At 37.6% G+C, this 18,472-nt stretch overlaps 1 protein-coding gene across 4 annotated transcripts in view; it reads left to right on the forward strand.

Annotated features, from left to right (window-relative positions):
• Ptpn4 (protein tyrosine phosphatase non-receptor type 4) overlaps positions 1–18,472 on the forward strand; it is a 184,403-nt gene that overhangs the window by 144,434 nt on the left and 21,497 nt on the right. For all 4 annotated transcript variants that reach the window (XM_059280465.1, XM_059280468.1, XM_059280467.1 and 1 more), the window contains 6 exons: positions 5,542–5,698; positions 8,391–8,557; positions 10,240–10,330; positions 10,517–10,578; positions 14,525–14,671; positions 16,238–16,366. In XM_059280465.1, coding sequence (XP_059136448.1) covers positions 5,542–5,698; positions 8,391–8,557; positions 10,240–10,330; positions 10,517–10,578; positions 14,525–14,671; positions 16,238–16,366 — 753 coding nt within the window. The remainder of the gene's footprint in view (positions 1–5,541; positions 5,699–8,390; positions 8,558–10,239; positions 10,331–10,516; positions 10,579–14,524; positions 14,672–16,237; positions 16,367–18,472) is intronic.

Below are 18,472 nucleotides of genomic sequence, written 5' to 3' on the forward strand. Positions count from 1 at the left end.
CAGGGCAACACAGAGAAAAAAACCTTTCTCGAATAACAAAAAAGAATATATGCTTTGGGGCCAGGTGTGATGGTTGCCTGTCTTTAATTCCAGCACTTAGGAGGCAGAGGCAGGTAGATCTCCATTGAGTTCAAGGCTAGCCTGGTCTACACAGAGACTTCCAGATCAACCAGAGCTACAAACAAACAAAAGACAAATATACTTTCTAAAATGTTTTTATGTGTATGAATATTTTGATTGCATGTATGTCTGTGCACCTTCTGTGTATGTGTGGTGCCCTCAGAGGTCAGAATGCAGTATAGCATCCACATGGAACTGCAGTTATGGTCAGTTGTGAGCTACAATGTGGGTCTTAGGAATGGGTCCTCTACAAGAACAGCAAGGGCTCTTAACTACTAAGCTGTCTCTCCAACCCCATTTGTACTTTTTAAAAAAAAATAAGTTTTGCATGTGTGAGTGTTTTGCCTGCCTGTATGTGTGTATACCACATGCATGCTTGCTGCCTGTGGAGACCAGGAGAGGACATTGTATCCCTCGGAACTGGAGGAAGAGCAGAACGTGCTTTAACAAAGCCATTTCTTCACCCCCTTTACTTTACTTTAAAAAAAAAAAATATCATTGAGATGGATTGGCTGTTTAGAACACTGGCTGCTCTTCTAGAGGACCCAGGCTCCATTCTCCAAACCCACACAGTAGCTCACAGCTGCCTGTAACTCTACTTCAAGGAGATCCAGTGTTCTCCACAGGTATCAGGCATTTTTGTGGGGCACAGACATAGATACAGTCAAAACACTCATACACATAAAATAAAAATAAATCACTTTTATTTGCTTAAATAAAGGAAGAAAGTTAAAATTTACTTTTCAACTTGTCGAGTGCCAAATGTTAAATCTCAATGCTAAGTACCATATTGTAAGTTGCGGGGCAGATACATTTTAATTAACTCTCTGTCTTAGAAAGAAGCTATCACTGGCTGCAGTGCTAAAGGGTTCTATCCAAATAACCTCCTCATTCAACAAATGCAGAGGAAGATGGAGTTCATCAGATTTTTGTTGTGGCTATTTACTTTTTTTTCATTTGCAGTAGTACATTATTTGCCTACTTTTTGTTTTAAAATTAGTTTTTGTTGTTATTGGGGTTTTTTTGAGACAGGGTTTCTCTGTGTAGTTTTGGTGTCTGTCCTGGATGTCACTCTATACACCAGGCTGGCCTCGAACTCACAGAGATCCATCTGGCTCTGCCTCCCGAGTGCTGGGATTAAAGGCATGTGCTGCCCAGCTTAATATAACTTTAAATGAATACGATATGGGATTATTTTTGAAATTTTAATATGTGCATTCTAAGAACATTGAGCCTGTAACAATGAATCCCCCTGTTACTCATCATTAAGCTTCCTCAGGCATGAATTTTCTGTTCATCATTGAATAATTCTTATTAGTGTGTTATCTGGAAACATGCTAAAATATTAGCAAGCTTTCTCTTGGAAAAATGGAATTACTGGTATTTTTCACTTTCTTTTTTTCTTCCTATTTAATTATCTGAGTCATGACATCGAACATGCTTTGCTCTTATGAGGTGTATATATTGCTGGTGACTTACTCCCTTCTGCTGTGTAGAATTAGGCTTTTGAAATGTTGGTTGAATTTAGAACATATTGAAGCAGTAGAACTTTCTCATTTTTAAATTATTTCATTAATTTAGATACCACCACAGTCTTCCATGCTGTGACCTTTTTTAAAAAAGATAATTAAAGGAAACAAAAGTTGTTTTGTCTTGTTCTGTTGCTTTTCCAAGACAGGGTTTCCAGGACAGAGTCCTAGAACTCACTCTGTAGACCAGGCTGGCCTTGAACTCAGAAATCTGCCTGCTTCTGCCTCCCAAGTGTGGGATTAAAGTCTTGAGCCACGACCCCAATCCCCTACCCTACCCTCTCCCCCACCCCCTGCCCAACCTAGTTCAGTATTTTAATGTCAGTCTTTTTTTTTTCTAAATTGTGTAATGGGTACCTCAGAAATAGATAATTCACATTAAAGTAATTGTTTTCTTTCTGTATGGAAATTTTGTAATCAATGTCTGTTCCTCTTACGAAATTTATCTGATATGCAGGTGTTTTAACTTTTCAGATCAGAAAGAAATGCAAATAAAAACTGATATCTGACAAAAGGCAGGTTAAATTTATGAGAAAGTTCCCATCAGTGATAAATGGGTATAATAAAAGACTCATAGAAGACTTATATCCTCTAATACATAGACCACTTCCTCTTTTCTGCCGGAATACTACCCACAGAGTAATATGATAGGACAGCTCTTTCTGCTGAAGTAACACTTCTCCCAGTACTGTAGCAACCATTCTGCTTCATTCTGGGTATCCTAAACACACATTTTTAAAAGCATAGAATCAAACTGATACATAGATGCATTTCCCTACATAAAGGAATATATAGATGTTTGCCATCTACTTCGTTGAGTAAATAGCCACCAAGAAAAACCTCACAAACAAACAATAAGGTTGACATTTGAATATTTGAGATTTAAAAACATTTGATTGAATTAACCTCATTTTTATCTTCACAACTCTAGAACATAAATCAGGATAACTACCTCCTTGTTACATTTCTCAGAGTGTTGGGTCTCTAAGATTACACATCTCATAAGCAGTGGATGAGCTTAACCTTTACAGCAGTGTTCTTGACACTGGTCACACTACTTTGCTGAGTATTATCAAACTGTTTGCAGTAAATTTCAGTAAGTTGGATCCATTTCTCCTCCCCTTTGTCATAGCCTTTTTCTCACTACCTGGCCTGCCATCTTTATGCTTGGTCTCCTATGTTTCCATAGAGCATGTTAGTCATTATGGAGTGCCCAGGGGTCTGGGGATAATGCTATGTCCCGAGTGGGATATCTGAGGGAAGCAAATCTACATATACTATGCTCACTCTTAATGTCCGTTAACTGTATTCCACTAAGACAAAACTTTATCTACTCAGCTACAGCTCCATCAGGTATTCAGGACAAGAATAAATCTAGCTACACCAAGTTCTTTATCCGTCTACTTTATTTCTCTGGGATGAAATCCTGTCTACATAGCTTCAGTTCCGTCCTGACACTCAGTTCCTCTTTGCCTCTCTTTTACTGTTCCCTCAAAATCCTGCTAACAACTAAGCTCTTATGCTTCCCGCCTCATCTTCATCCTCTGTTTCTCCTCCCTTCATCCCTACTTGCTCTCTACTCCTGGCACTGATGAACTCTACAAGAGTTCTGCCTTACTATCTACTTTACCTCTGTGTAATTCTCTTCTCCCTTCTCTGCCTCCTCAGGAATGTTGCTCTACCTTCCACCTTGATATGTACAAACCTCTTTTGTACTCAGTCAGTTGCTCTGGAGAACCACTAGGCCTCAAGGCATCATTTGCACAAGAAACAAAGCTATGCAGCTTCAGCCAGCTTGTCTCCTAGGCTCAGTGGGGGAGTTAGTTGCCTGTTTGCCAAATGGTCTGGTAATGTTTGGGCACGCAAGAATTTCATAGCAGAAGACAACTGAAACATTAAAGGCTGAATAATACCAAATATTCATAATAAATGGCTTGCCTTTTGACAGACCCTTGGCCAGTCAAAGTATAGCTTTAATACAGAGCTGAATCTCTATAATATATTCTTGTGGCTCTCTACAATTCATATTTCTGTTTCTTTTATTTCCTTTATATTTTTAATTAATTTTTTAAATTTTATGTGCATTGGTGTTTTGCCTACATGTGTGTCTTTGTGAGGGTGTTGAATCCTGGCGTTACAGACAGTTGTAAGCTGCCATGTGGGTGCTGGAAATTGAACCCATGTCTTCTGAAAGAGCAGTCAGTGCTCTTAACTGCCAAGCTCTCTCTACCCTGTGTCCTTTATCTTTATTACGGGGTGATTTTTCTCAGTATTCAGCCAGTCTGTATTGCAGTAGTGCAGAACTGTAAAGATTGCCGTGCAAGGTGAAATCATGCATGGACTGGTAACCAGCTGGAAAAATTACACTGTTTTCATGACTTTTAGATCTATTTTCTATACATTAAATTCTTTTGTGCTGTCTGTTATAAAAATATTGAGGAACACAAGAAATGTTAGGTAGTCCAAAACATCAGAAATATTGAAAAGTAGTGTTTCAGTTATTTATGAGTCCTTATCTCAAGTAGTTTGAATAGTACGTTATAAAACTGAGACTACAGAATGAGGCTCTTACCTTATATTAGCAAAGTATCATAATCTTTCACGTTTGCATCTGCTTCTAGTGTTTTGTTCTTTGACACCTTGGTGTTGTGAAAATAACTACTTACTTAGAGCTCCAGACAGCAGAGTTGCTCACATTTCCACCATCCTGTCTTCTCAGGTCAAAGGTCACTTCTGGGGTCTATCATGTTTTGTTTCTTTACTTAGCTTTTATTTTCATCTTTTCTGGCTGGTTCCTCTTTTAGATGATTGTATGGTTTTCCACTGAGAATCAAAGAGAAGCACAGCTGTGTTCTTTGCTTCTTGGTCACAAACTGACTAATGGATATGCTTTGACAAGTGTGATGTGTTCCTTCTTGGTCTTTTAAGAAATTTTTTAAAATTCATTTTTATTTTATATGTATGGATATTTTGCTTGGCATGTATGTCTGTGTACTATATGCCTGCAGTACCTCTGGAGGCCAGAAGAGGGCATCTGACTCCCTCTTAGAACTGGAGTTACAGAGGGCTTTAGCCCCTCTGTTAACCCGTTTTTAACTCCTCTGTAACCACACCCAGTATGGATGCTGGAAATTGAACCTGAGTCTCTGGAAGAGCAGCCATCTCTCCAGCCCCAGTACTTGATTTTGAGATAATCATTTTGGACTGAAGCACTAGCAGCATTAACTTTATGCAGTAATTCACAGTGTGTCCTGAAAACTAAAATTTTGTCATTTAGAAACTACTGTTATTTAAGCTGTGGGAACTAAAATTGTATATATTTAAACAGTACAAAGTAAAGGCTGCTTGTATATATGCATCTTGACATCTTTTCTGAATCTCTATGAGCATGATCTGCCATGAGGAAGGAATTCATTCAGTGAAGCTGTAAAACAAAATAGAATATTTCTGCTTTTTAAATAGTTGAAAGTGTGTGTGTGTGTGTGTGTGTGTGTGTGTGTGTGTGTGTGTGTGTAAACCAGAGGCTGACCTGTTCCTCAGTCACTTTCCACCTTGTTACCTTAGTTTTTGAGATTGTGTCTCTCACTGAACCTGGAGCTCCCTGATTGGCATATTGGCTAGCCAGCAAGCTCCAGGGGTTCTGCTCTGACTTCCCAGTACTGGGATTACAGGTTCACTGCAGCATTGATGTTCATATACTTTCTGGGGATTGGAAGTCAGGCCCTTAGGCATGCCTAGCAAGCACTTGCCTGACTGAGCCATCTTCCTAGCCTTGAATGGATGCTTTTCTATATGTAGTTTTAGTCCTCCTGCTATAGTCTATAAGAAGTAAATTTCCATATTTTCAGGATACCATGTGCATATCTGAACATTTTTCTACATTATATTACAGGCTGACCTCTGTGTTCCTCGATTGAATGAAGGAGACCAAGTGGTACTGATCAATGGTCGGGACATTGCAGAACATACCCATGATCAAGTAGTCTTGTTTATTAAAGCTAGCTGTGAGAGACATTCTGGGGAACTCGTGCTTTTAGTTCGACCTAATGGTAAGTCCTCTATTTAGCCCTGAGTATTTGTCATAATTTGTTACTGTTTATTACTGGACATGGTAGCCAGAGGAGGTTTCTTTAAGCATGTCAAGTGAGTTCTTATTCAAATGACAGTGACATCTATCATTCTTGGAGAAAACAATCCAAAATCTTGGTTCTCTTATCTCCCATTCATACTATATTCACTTCTGTTGGCCCAGTGGCTTTCGTACTGTTTCCCAAAAGCTCCATCCAACCTGATATACTTTAGGCCTGTGTACTTGCTGTTTGCTTTGCTTAGTAAACAAATCTTGATTTTTATGTAACTCATGTTCTTGCTTCATTCAGGAAGGCTTTCTCTGCTTATTCTACCATACCTAAAGTGGCTTTCCTCTTCAACCACTCTAGTAGTAGTGTTGTGTAGTCAGTGAATATTTGTTTAGTGAGTAAGTAAATCCCACCAGGTAGTGATAGCACGCACTTTAATCCTAGCACTCGGGAGGCAGAGGCAGACGGATCTCTGTGTGTTCTTGGTGAGTTCCAGGACAGCCAGGACTACACAGAGTAACCCTCTCTTGGGGGGGTATGGGGAGAAATCTGTTCTACTTCTAGAAAATTCCAATAGCAAGCTATAGTCAAAACAACAACAACAACAACAACAACAACAACAACAACAAAGCAGTTTTAACTATATTTGCCGTAGGTGATGCTCTCTGGACTAGTCATGTCAAAGCCACATCTGGATGTACTAGCATTATTGCATTTATAGTCATTGTGGCACGATCACAGTAGCCACGTCATGCAGGAAGCTGTGTCCACCAGCAGATATGTGAACAGCAGGAGACATGTACTTAATGCACAGACTTGTATTTTATAAGTGTAAATGTAGAAGAGCATATTTATTATAGTAGGAATGAATCTAGGAGAGTGGTGCATATGATTGAAATCCATTGTATTCATGTGTGAGAACGTCACAGTGAGATGTATTTTAAAGAAAATTGGATAAAGCAGACATTTTCTTTCCTCTTCTGTATTTTGTGTTCTTCTCCATGTATAATCCTAGAATTGGCTTTCTAAGAATATTAAACAGGCATTAATAGCCTATTAATTTTGAGGAACTCGTTTGTTTAAGCTTCATACTATGTGTTTTCTGTCACAGCTTCAAGTTCGTGGAACAATAACAATCTCTCAGTTTTGCCTTTTTGTTCTCAATAGCTCCTGTAGCTCTCCGTGACAACAATTAGTAGCTATTGAAAAGTTTTCTATCTAGGCTGTTGTCTAATGTTCTCACTTAATCATCAGAGCCAGCAAACATGATAGGTAAATTACTCTCAGCTTATAGTTGAAAATATTCTCCAACATTCAATTACCTGCCTACAGGTTCATGTTGGGCACAGAGCCAGAATATAAACAGAAGTCTCTATCATGGCAAAGGCCTTTTTGTAATTTGGGTTGTTTCTTTTATACTTTAAATTCCAAGAGGAACCCAGCTAAACCTTGTAAAGGATTCTAGACTGAGACCTCTGCTCATTTTCAATGTGGATTTATCATTTTTTTTTTAATCCCAAGTATGTTACATGGTGTTTCCTAATCCAGCAAATTGGCTAAGAGGCAGTCATTTGCAGAGAATAGACATACTTACATATGGATGGACTGTTCATGAGTGTGTTAATAGAGCCCATTCTAAAGAGTAGAGTTAAGGAGCTGGAGATGGCTCAGCAATTAGGAGCATTTGCTGCTTTTACAAAGGACTAGAGTTTGGTTTCCAACATCCGCATGGTGGCTCACAGTGGTTTGTAACTCCGGTTCCAAGGGCTCTGATGCCTTCTTCTGGTATCCATAGGTACCAGGCATGCACTCGGTATACATATACACATTCAAGCAAAACACCCATACATGTAAAAACAACAAAAATCAAATTTTCTTTAAAATGGAGCTGAGACGGAGAAGTGAGGGTAAGTTGTAGGCCTGGCATTTATAGGTCCAACATCTGGAATCTGAACTCTCCTTATACTAACAGAGGATGAAGTGTATGTAGTGACTAAGTGAAGGAGAAAGGGTGGAACAAGTTTGTTTAGCTTTGTGTTCATTTTACATGTAAAAAAGCTAACATTTTACAAAAAAAAAAAAGCCAACATATCCGTACATATAATAGTGTACAGACTTTTGTTTGTACTATTGACCCATGTCCTAGAAATTAAGGGGAGGTCTATTCAGATCTGCAGCTCAACACTGTCTCATTTTCTTTATTTTTGTAAAGATATATTTGTGTGTGTGTGTGTGTGTGTGTGTGTGTGTGTGTGTGTGTGCGCGCTTGTACGGCGCACACATCACATGGGCACCGGATACCAAGAATGTCAGAAGAGGATATCTATCCCTTGGAACTTATTAACGGGAGGTTATGAGCTGCCATGTGGATGCTGGGAACTGGACCCAAATCCTCTGCAAGAGCAGCATGTCCTCTTAACCTCTCTAGTTCAGCCTCATTTTCTTAATGTCTCTTCAAATTTTAAGCATATGGCTAAAGAACCCTTTTCTTCACCAAAGGAATAGTAAAAGCCTTTCAACCCCACAGCCGTCCTTGGTTCCTACACAATGGCATCAGTTAGATCCAGAGGAATTATTAATAACTGAATCTATAGAAAATAACTGGTAATTTCTTACTGAATTCTATTAAGATTCTTGTCTATGTTTTTTTGTTTTATTTTAGCTGTATATGATGTAGTAGAAGAAAAATTAGAAAGTGAGCCAGACTTCCAGTATATTCCCGAGAAAGCCCCATTAGATAGTGTCCATCAAGATGACCATTCCCTGCGAGAGTCAATGATCCAGCTAGCTGAGGGGCTTATCACTGGAACAGTACTGGCACAGTTTGATGTAAGTGATATCCTTGTATTAAATCAGTATGTGCTAATTAGTTTGAGCGTGGTAAGAGCCTAACCTACTGTGTATTATGATTTATAAGGTAAAATGATAGCCTTAGAACTAGTTGACATTGAGTTCTAAAATGTAGTTTTTAAATTTATTACCATAATACTAATTATGCCTGAAAGAATGAGAAACGGATCTGATGGTGGCGCTGGTTACCGGCGGAAAGGTCACTGTCACGACAGAACCCAGTTGCTTAGTAGCGGAGAGCTTTATTAGGAGGAGGGGGGAGCAGGAACAAAAAGACCAGGCCTGGGAAAGAACTTGTATGGAGGGCAGAGAGAAAGATGGGGGAGGGCAGAGAGAGAGAGTGAGGTCTGCATCTGGCTTTGTAAGGGCTCCCAGTGAAGCGAGCTTATGGAACTACATCATCCATGCACTGACTGTGTGACCATGCCATGCGCACGTAGTCACCAGCGCACACTGATGATGTAAGACACAAGACCCTTTGCTTAACTCCTGAACTGCACATGTGCAGTCATATAGCTGGAGTGAGGGCAGAATTCTAACAATGCCTATATAAATAAATGTCGTTTTGAAAAAAGGATAAGAGCCAGGAATAGTGGCTTATAGCTGTAAACTCGTCATTTGCAAACCTGAGGCAGGAAGATGTTCTTGAGTTCAAGGTCAGTCCACAATAGTGAGTTTCTGGCCACCCTAAGCTATTGAGTGAGACCCCTCTCAAAATTTAAAAGAGTCCCTGTAATTTATTAGGTCTTTTATGAAAGGTGATGTATTATATACTTACAGCTTGAGCAAAGTCAGGTGTGACAGCGCACATCATTTGCTGTTCTCACATCCATAGCAGTGGACTTTTTATGAGCTTCAGGGCATCCCAGGCTACATGTAATAAAGACCTCATCTCAAAAAGTAAAATAAACAACACTCTCAAGTTAAAGAAAATCACTTTGGTGTTTCAAGTTGATATTTAGTCACATTTAGCCTTTCTCTAGTTTTGTCTGTACAGTATTAAAACCCCTCAGATCCTTATCTCAGAAGTACAAGAATGCTTCTTCACTGCTAACCTTTATTTTGATTAGTGAGTATATAGTGACTTTTGAATGTCTATATTCAAACCAGACATGTCCAGCCTGTGGCCCACAAGCTATATACATCCAGATTAGTTATTTTATAAATCCATTTCAACACATTTGTAGATGGCAGTATCTTGTCATAGTGAACTTAATTTGTTTATCTTTACTAAAACTAGAAATTTTCCCATGGGTTTAAAAAAATGGCCATCATTATTTATTGTTCTCTAGTATATGTTATATGTAAATGCTATAATAAAACATATAAGACATGCATCTTTTTTTTCTTTTAAAAAAATCTTCGTTTTTATATTGTGAGTACTTCTAAACTAAAAGAAAGCTAAGTATTCTCTGCAGATTTGCTATTCAAATATCAGGTACTTTGATGAACAAAATTGTTTTCAGATTTTTTAGGATATCATAGATGTATAATGCATGTCAAAAGCTACAGAACTGACACAGTTCTGGGCTAGCACTCTACTCTTTCAGAGTATCATAGTGTATGGGGGGTATGGTGTTTCCTGTTAGAATAGAAGCTAGTCTGCAAAAACAACAGAATTATTGATGACTTACTGGACTGTTTCTCGTTTGTTTTTAAAGCAACTGTATCGGAAAAAACCTGGAATGACAATGTCTTGTGCCAAATTACCTCAGAACATTTCCAAAAATAGATACAGAGATATTTCGCCTTGTGAGTATCTTTTAATTCTTACCATCATTAAGCTTAATCTTTTAAATAAAACTTTATTAAAAATTTTTATGGCCAGAATGTGGATCAGTGGTAGAGCATTGTGCTTAGCATGTGCCAGGCTTTGGTGGTTTAATCTAAAATATCAAAGCAAAAAAGGAATCCATTGTTTCTTTTAACATTTTTTAGATGATGCTACACGGGTCCTCTTAAAAGGTAATGAAGACTACATCAATGCAAACTATATAAATGTAAGTTTTTTGTTATACTTTTGTTATTTGAAATAATTGAAACCAATGTAAATTTTAAGGTTAATTCCTTTTTATTGAAGGTCTAACTTTGATAGAATATTAAAACTTGAAGATATGGACATTTTATCAAATTAATGTTTTAAAAAGTAAGCCAAGGCTATTTGGTGGTGGTATACACTTTTAGTCCCAGCACTCAGGAGGCAAAGGTAGTTGGATCTCTGAGTTCAAGGCCAGCCTGGACTACAGCGCGAGTTTCCAGGTAGCCAATTCTACACAGAAAGACCCTGTCTTGGAAAACCAAAAAAAAAAAAAAGAAAGAAAGAAAGAAAGAAAGAAAATTAAGCCAGGTGTGGTGGCTTTAATCCCAGCATTCAGAAGGCAAGACTGGAGGCTCTCTGTGAGTTCAGTGCCAGCCTGAACACATAGAAAGTTCCAGGTCAGGTCAGCCAGGGCCTCATGGATCCTTGTTCACCTCCCCCACTCAAAAACTTAAAAATAATGGTGATAATGGAAAATCTTATATTTTGGTAAACTTAAGAGTACTAAGATTAAATGACAGTCTGAATTTTTAAAATGCTGTCCAGTTAAAATCTTACACATAGGCTGGGCCTTGTTAGCGCACATGTAAAACCAGCACTTGAAAGGCTGGGTTAGAAGACTGCCAAGTTCATGACTAATAGGACTACAAAGCAAGACACCCTGTCTCAGTTAAAACAAAATGGATGTAAGGCAGGAGAGGAAATGTAAGCAACATTGAATATTGTAAACTTCATGGCTATTTTCAATGTCTATAAAAGTAGAGAGAATAGTAAGAAGAGTCCCTTGGGTATCTGTCACGTAGCTTTAAAGTCTGTTGACAAGTGGCCAGTATTGTTTAAGTGATACCCTGTAGATTATTTTTTTAGCCAAAATATATTACTTTATGTACAGTTAATTCTCACTATTTGAGGTAGTCGTAGATTCTTTCTACAAGTTTGTACAAATGGTGAACTAGGGAATTAGTGAATCATCATTTTAGGGTAAATAGAAAGTTAGGTTTTTATAAGTATATAGTCATATTTTCATCAGTTAATCAATACATAACTTCATTTAAAGACTTATTTAATATTAATATTGTTGATTTGTTAACTTTGAATGCATAGCCAACAGCATTGAAGTGTAACTCATACTTGAAGAAAGCTAATCTATACTTCCTCCATGATGAATAATACCATCATGGAGATCTTCTTGCCCCTCAGAACACTAGACAGCATTTCATCATTGTGATTGTAAATGGTGCAGTTACCCACCATAAACACAGAAATGTGAAGTATATGGTACTGCACAGTACTGGCAGCTGCTTCTGGGCAGTATAAGAGGGGAACAAAACAGAGTTGCCTTATTTGATGTCAGCTGGAAACATGCTTATCCGGTGACTCAAATTGTTTGCGTCCCTGGTAGGCCTGCAAATGACCAGCAAATCTCTCCTCCTGTTTTGAAGTTACATAGGAACTTTAGCAATTATGGGGTAGAGAGATGGCAAAGCAGTTAAGCTTGCTGTGCAACCATGAAGACCAGAGTTAAGATTCTAACACCCACCCATAGAACAAGATGGGTGTCCTGTAACCCTGCTTCTGGGGTATCAGAGTTAGGAGGATATCCTAACTCTGTTGGGTCTTGCTGGCTTCCATCAAAAAATTCTAGACTCAAGCTCCAGGTGCAAGGAGAGACCCTTCCTCAAAGGAGCAGGAAGAGAGTGATACAAGATGACACACAACTCTTCCTTCTGGAGGAGATAATGACTTGTGAGACTTTTTTTTTTTTTTTTTAAAAAAAAAAAAAAAAAGCAAAACTGGAGCTAGAGAGATGGCTCAGTGGTTAAGAGCACTGACTGCTCTTCCAGAGGACCTGAGTTCAATTCCCAGCACCTACATGGTGGCTCAAAACTGTCTGTAACTTCAGTTTCAGGGGATCTGACACCCTCACACAGACAGACAGACATGCATGCAGGCAAAACACCAATGCACGTTTCAAAACAAAACCACAATACTAATATAAAACTTAGAAAAATAATATCAAACACAGTTAAATTAAAGTATACTTGATTTTCACAACAAAGTACAAATTTAAACTGCATAGAAGTACTATTATTACCTATGAAAGTGAAAGACCAAAAATTTATGATAACATATGCAAGTCCAGTTCTTCATATGAAGCCTTAGGGTCAAGTATGCTTTGGGACTCAAAGTTTTTAGATTTTTTTTTTTTTAAAGAATATTCAGTCCCTGTACCAATGCTATAAGAAATAATTTCCCTAGCAGCCTATAGGATAAGAACCCTGTAATTATTATATTGATATTATATAAATATTCTGAGTCAGAATAAAAATAACTTTTAGGTGCCGGGCGGTGGTGGCGCACGCCTTTAATCCCAGCACTGGGGAGGCAGAGCCAGGTGGATCTCTGTGAGTTCGAGGCCAGCCTGGGCTACCAAGTGAGTTCCAGGAAAGGCGCAAAACTACACAGAGAAACCCTGTCTCAAAAAACCAAAAAATAAATAAATAAATAAATAAATAAATAAAAAATAAATAAATAACTTTTAGGTCAGTCAAAGTCAGATTTTGCTGTCAAATGCTTTCAAGTGAGGTCAAGTTTAAAATGCCTTCAAGTCAAGACAAGGTTTAAAACACCAAAAGCAGTTTTGCATGTCAGACTATTGATATTCTTAGAATGATAGATAAAGGATTATAGGCAATTAATATTAGCAAGTATCAATGGAAATACATTCCTGTGTGTTTTTGGTTGAAGTGTAGGTTGGTAAAAATGCTCTGAAGAGCAGTATGGTATTGTCAGAATCTGAAATCTGCATACATTTTGATCCAGTATTCTCATTTCTTTCTGTTTCCCTTATAGATGGGCCTATTTTCACATTTGCTAAAAATGTCAAGTTTAGAAAAGTATTCAGTTTAACCTTGTTACTGCTAACAAACATATTGTTAATGTTTTTTTTTTGTCTTAAATTATGCCTTAAATATCTTTTAAATAAATTACAGGCTTTTTTTTTTTTTAAGAGGGCCCATTAAAAGAAAGAAATTTAGATACTAATTTTGGCATTATCTTTCAAACAATAGGACCATATATATATATAGTGTGTGTGTGTGTGTGTGTGTGTGTGTGTATATATATATATATATATATACCATATATATTTTAAAAATAGTTTTATAGGAAAATAGTTGTCGTAGTTGTCGTGTACAGTCTGTCTATGTGAAAGAGGTACTAGAAACTAGAAAAACAAATTACACTCTGATAATAACTTGAAGGTGGTTTGAGAGGGAGACTTCAAGTATACAACGTTTGATATTCTCTGAATTGCTATGTGTAGATATCACCTTGTTAAAATGAACCTCAAATGTAGTTCAATTGTGATTCTCCAATATTTTATTTGTCTTATTTAATTCTATAAATAATTTTAAACATCATTCTAATAGCTCTTCACATTGTTTTATGAATATAATTCAGCTAAAATGCATTATTTTTTCCTTAGGAAATTTACCAATAAACTATTTATAGATACTTTTAAAAAAATTCTTTGCAAACCCTCTGCCTCTAAAACAAGTTTCTCTGTAAAACTATCCTTTAAGCCATAGTGGTGCCAGATATGGTCATACATTCCTGTAATATCTGGGATCCTGGGCTACATATTGAGATTTTGTCTCCAAAAAAAAGTAGTGTTTTGGAAAATAATTTGTTTTTAAATTACTCTTTCCAACAATTGAATGATGAATATGTATGACTTTGGACATTGCCAGAAATTTCTTTTACAGATGAAATTATTAATGAAGATTATTGTATTAATCAGTTTATTGAAATAAGTTATGTTCAGTTTAACATTAATGGATGGTTCTCATCTTCCCAATCATAGTAAAAGTCAAAATGCAAAAATTTTAATGTCTTTTTCTTTTTAGATGGAAATTCCTTCTTCAAGTATTATAAACCAGTACATTGCTTGTCAAGGGCCATTACCGCACACTTGTAAAGATTTTTGGCAAATGACTTGGGAACAAGGCTCTTCCATGGTTGTGATGTTGACCACACAAGTTGAACGTGGCAGAGTAAGCTGTAGTTGAATCTGACCTATTACTTGGGCTCTTTTTAAATTACATTGTGTTTATGGACTCAGAATATTCTTTTGTAGCCTTTAATCTTCTCTTGTGGTTCCATGATTTGAATTATTATAGCTAAATACTTCAGACTGTGCCTAACACCATACTTGTGATAGAAATGTTACAATTCTTATCATTGTATTTGTTTAAAATCTTGTATATCCAAGAGGCCTGTTTATGGAATATGTAAAGATTCCTTACAATTTAACAGTTAAATGACAAGATCATTTAAAAACTTGTCAAAGGATCTAAATAGACAGTTGCCCAAGATGATACACTAATATCTGTTAGGCACGTAAGAAGATAACTGGATATCAAAAAGTAAATGTAAATCCAAATCACAGTGAGACACTACTTTATATACAGTAGACTGATTAGAGTTAAAGGGAGGCAGATAATGACACGTGTTGGTGAGAGAGTGGAGAAAATGCAGCACTGCTCTGCTTACAGATTGGAAAGTGAAACATGGTATTTCCGTAAGTCATCAATTTCAGTACTATATATACTCAAGGAATCGAAGATATGTCCATGCCTTCCCAACATTAGCCATGAAATGGAGATTTACATACTCTAAATCAAATGTAATATGTTCAAATTACTGAAGAATATTTGGTAATAGTAATAACTGAAGTATTGATTTTAGAATTTGGGTGAGTCTGGAGAACATTATACTAAGTGAAAAGTTCTAACAACAAAAATTATTGTATGATTCTGCTTTTATGAAACATCCAGGATTGACTGTTCCATAAGTATAAAAAGTAGATTAGTAGATGCCTAAGTCCATGTTTGAGAAAGAGGATGGAATGGAATAGAATGCACAGTAACTACTAATAAGTATGGAGGTGGTTTAGGGTATGGCGAAAATGTTCTAAAAGTGGTGAGGGTAATGGTTGCACAGTTCTTTGAAGTGTACTAAAAGCAATTGCACTTTAAATGGGTGAGCTATATGATAATAAGGCTGGGATTATATAGTACAGACCACACATGTGCACACACACCTGTGGTAAAACTCTATCGGAATATAGCCAAACAGGATTGTAAAATGTGAATAATGACTGGGCAAGATGGCTAAGTCTGTAAAGGGCCTGCCATGCAAGCATGGGAACCTGAGTTCAGATCTCCGGCACCCATGGAACAGTTAGGTACGATAGATGTATTTGTAGCCCTAGAGCTGGAGGGCCAGGGTAAAGACAGACAGATCCCTGAGCTCATTGTCCAACCAGCTCGTCTAGCCAAATTGGATGCACTCCAAGTACAGTGACAGACCCTTTCTCCAGAAAAGTTACAGAGCGATGGAGGACACCCATTTGTGCACATGCACACTCATATATGTGCACACACATTCATACAATATCAAATGCACACATTAAAATCAGGAGTTGGAAGATCTAAGTGAAAGGTGTATTTTCTGTAAATTTGGAAGTTCTTAAAAATTAAAATACTTGGAAAGTTGGAGAATTTAAATTCCTACACCTAAAAATGTAATTTTGTATATTCGATCCTGTTGATAATCAGGTTAAATGTCACCAGTATTGGCCAGAACCCACAGGAAGCTCATCCTATGGATGCTATCAAGTCACCTGCCACTCTGAGGAAGGAAATCCTGCATATATCTTCAGGAAGATGACACTGTTTAACCAAGAGGTAAGAAGTCAATAAGAGTGTATGTTCAGAAGAACTGATATAAAGACTTTGAAAGCCAAAAATGTTTTTAGTTTGAGTAATAGATACCAGGAAACAAGAATTACTCAACTGTTGGCTAGAAAAATGGTTCAGCAGTTAAGAACACTTGCTGCACAGTCTTCAGGACCAGAGTTCAGATTCTAGCACTGATATAACAAGCTGGGCATAACTGCAAGTGCCGGTAACCCCAGCTCTGAGAAATCAGAGACAGAAGGATCCCTGGGGCTTTCTAGGTTCCACCATAGCTATGAGCAAGGGCCAGGTTCAGGGAGAGACCCTATTCTAAAGGAATGATTCTTCACACATTCACATACACACATACACACATAAAAGTAAGTATCAACTGTTTGCTTTAATGGGGTAATTTGGAATTATATAAATATTACTGTTCTGTATTATCATAAATGTATTTTCCACTTCTAGTGGTAAATGTGATAATCAGTTAATTGGGAGTTTGGCAAATATTATTAGTTACTAGTTTGCTTATTCATAACATTTGCTTATAAAAAATTTTAGTGCATGAGGCTGGAGAGATGGTTCAGAGGTTAAGAGGACTGACTGCTCTTCTAGAGGTCATGAGTTCAATTCCCAGCAACCACATGTTGGCTCACAACTATCTATAATGAGATCTGGTGCCCTCTTCTGACGTACAGGCAAACTTGCAGAAAGAACACTGTTTATATAATAAATAAGATAAATCTTAAAAAATTTAGTGCAATCAGTATTAGATTTGGATATGTCTGGGGCAATAGGTAAAGCTGTTAAAAGATGTCAAGTTGTTTTCACTTTTTTCCAGTAGTAGAGAAGAGCAACATCACAGTTTTGGTGATATGGGAAAGAAAAGGTCTTTGACAGCAAGCCCATTGCAGCTCTTTGACTGCCAGCTCTTCTTAGGTCTACCACAGTCATTCCTCTTGGCTTCCAGTGCCAAAAGCAAACCCCGATTAATGAGTCACGGCTTGGTCCCCTAGTTGGAATATATATGTAAAGGACATCATGATGTTAGTCTTGGCAGGCTCTAGAGACAGTCTGCCTCAGATTCACTACCCGTAATTCATTCTTTCCCTGACAGCTGCCCATCATTTTGTGTCACTTTGTTTTTGAAACAGGGTATTACTACATAGATGTGGCTGGCCAGAAACTCATGCTGCCTCTCCTCCCAAGTGCTGGAATTTATTTATTTATTTATTTATTTATTATTTATTTATTTATTTATTTATTTATTTTGGTTTTTCAAGACAGGGTTTCTCTGTGTAGCTTTGCGCCTTTCCTGGAACTCACTTTGTAGCCCAGGCTGGCCTCGAACTCACAGAGATCTGCCTGACTCTGCCTCCCGAGTGCTGGGATTAAAGGCGTGCGCCACCACCGCCTGGCCAAGTACTGGAATTTAATGTTTGCACCACCACACCCGGCAACACTGCCTGTCATTCTAAAGGGGGCAAAAGAAGGAATAACTGCAGCACAAGCTGTGACGGCCCAGCCTTTTCCATCAGCAGTTAAACCCTTGAAAGTGGGAAGCACCTCTTCTCCAAGGGTGTGATGGTGACAAGTGAGGTAGAGCCTGTCTCACAATAGAAGGAAGGAAGCAGGAAGCTGACACTGAGGGAAGCCAAAGTTATGGGGGAAAGTGACAGTCCATTCAAATAAGAGTCAGTTAAGTGTTTGGTGGCATCCTGTGTGATCTGTAGGGTGAACCATTAAGATAGTTCTTCATTTTCATCTTTGTTTTCTCAAGTAGATAACTTGAAAAAGAGGGAGGGAGGGAGGGAGGAAGGTGTGTGTGTGTGTGTGTGTGTGTGTGTGTGTGTGTGTGTGTAATGATTTCTATCTTCAATGTCCTTTTTTTAGAGTCTATCTATAATTAGCCATGGCATTTTTATTTGTATATGCTGAGTACCTTAGAACTTGCAAAGATAAATTAATTTTAAAATTTGAGCCAAATATAATCGACAAAAGAGATTTTCTACCAATATAAATGCATATACATTGATAGACAACAGACAGGTAGGTACTACTCCCAAGATTTGATTAACTTTTACTTCCATGTTCTCCCTTGAATGGAAATGG

Source organism: Peromyscus eremicus, chromosome 15, assembly GCF_949786415.1.
Source record: "Peromyscus eremicus chromosome 15, PerEre_H2_v1, whole genome shotgun sequence".
Classification (NCBI taxonomy): domain Eukaryota; kingdom Metazoa; phylum Chordata; class Mammalia; order Rodentia; family Cricetidae; genus Peromyscus; species Peromyscus eremicus.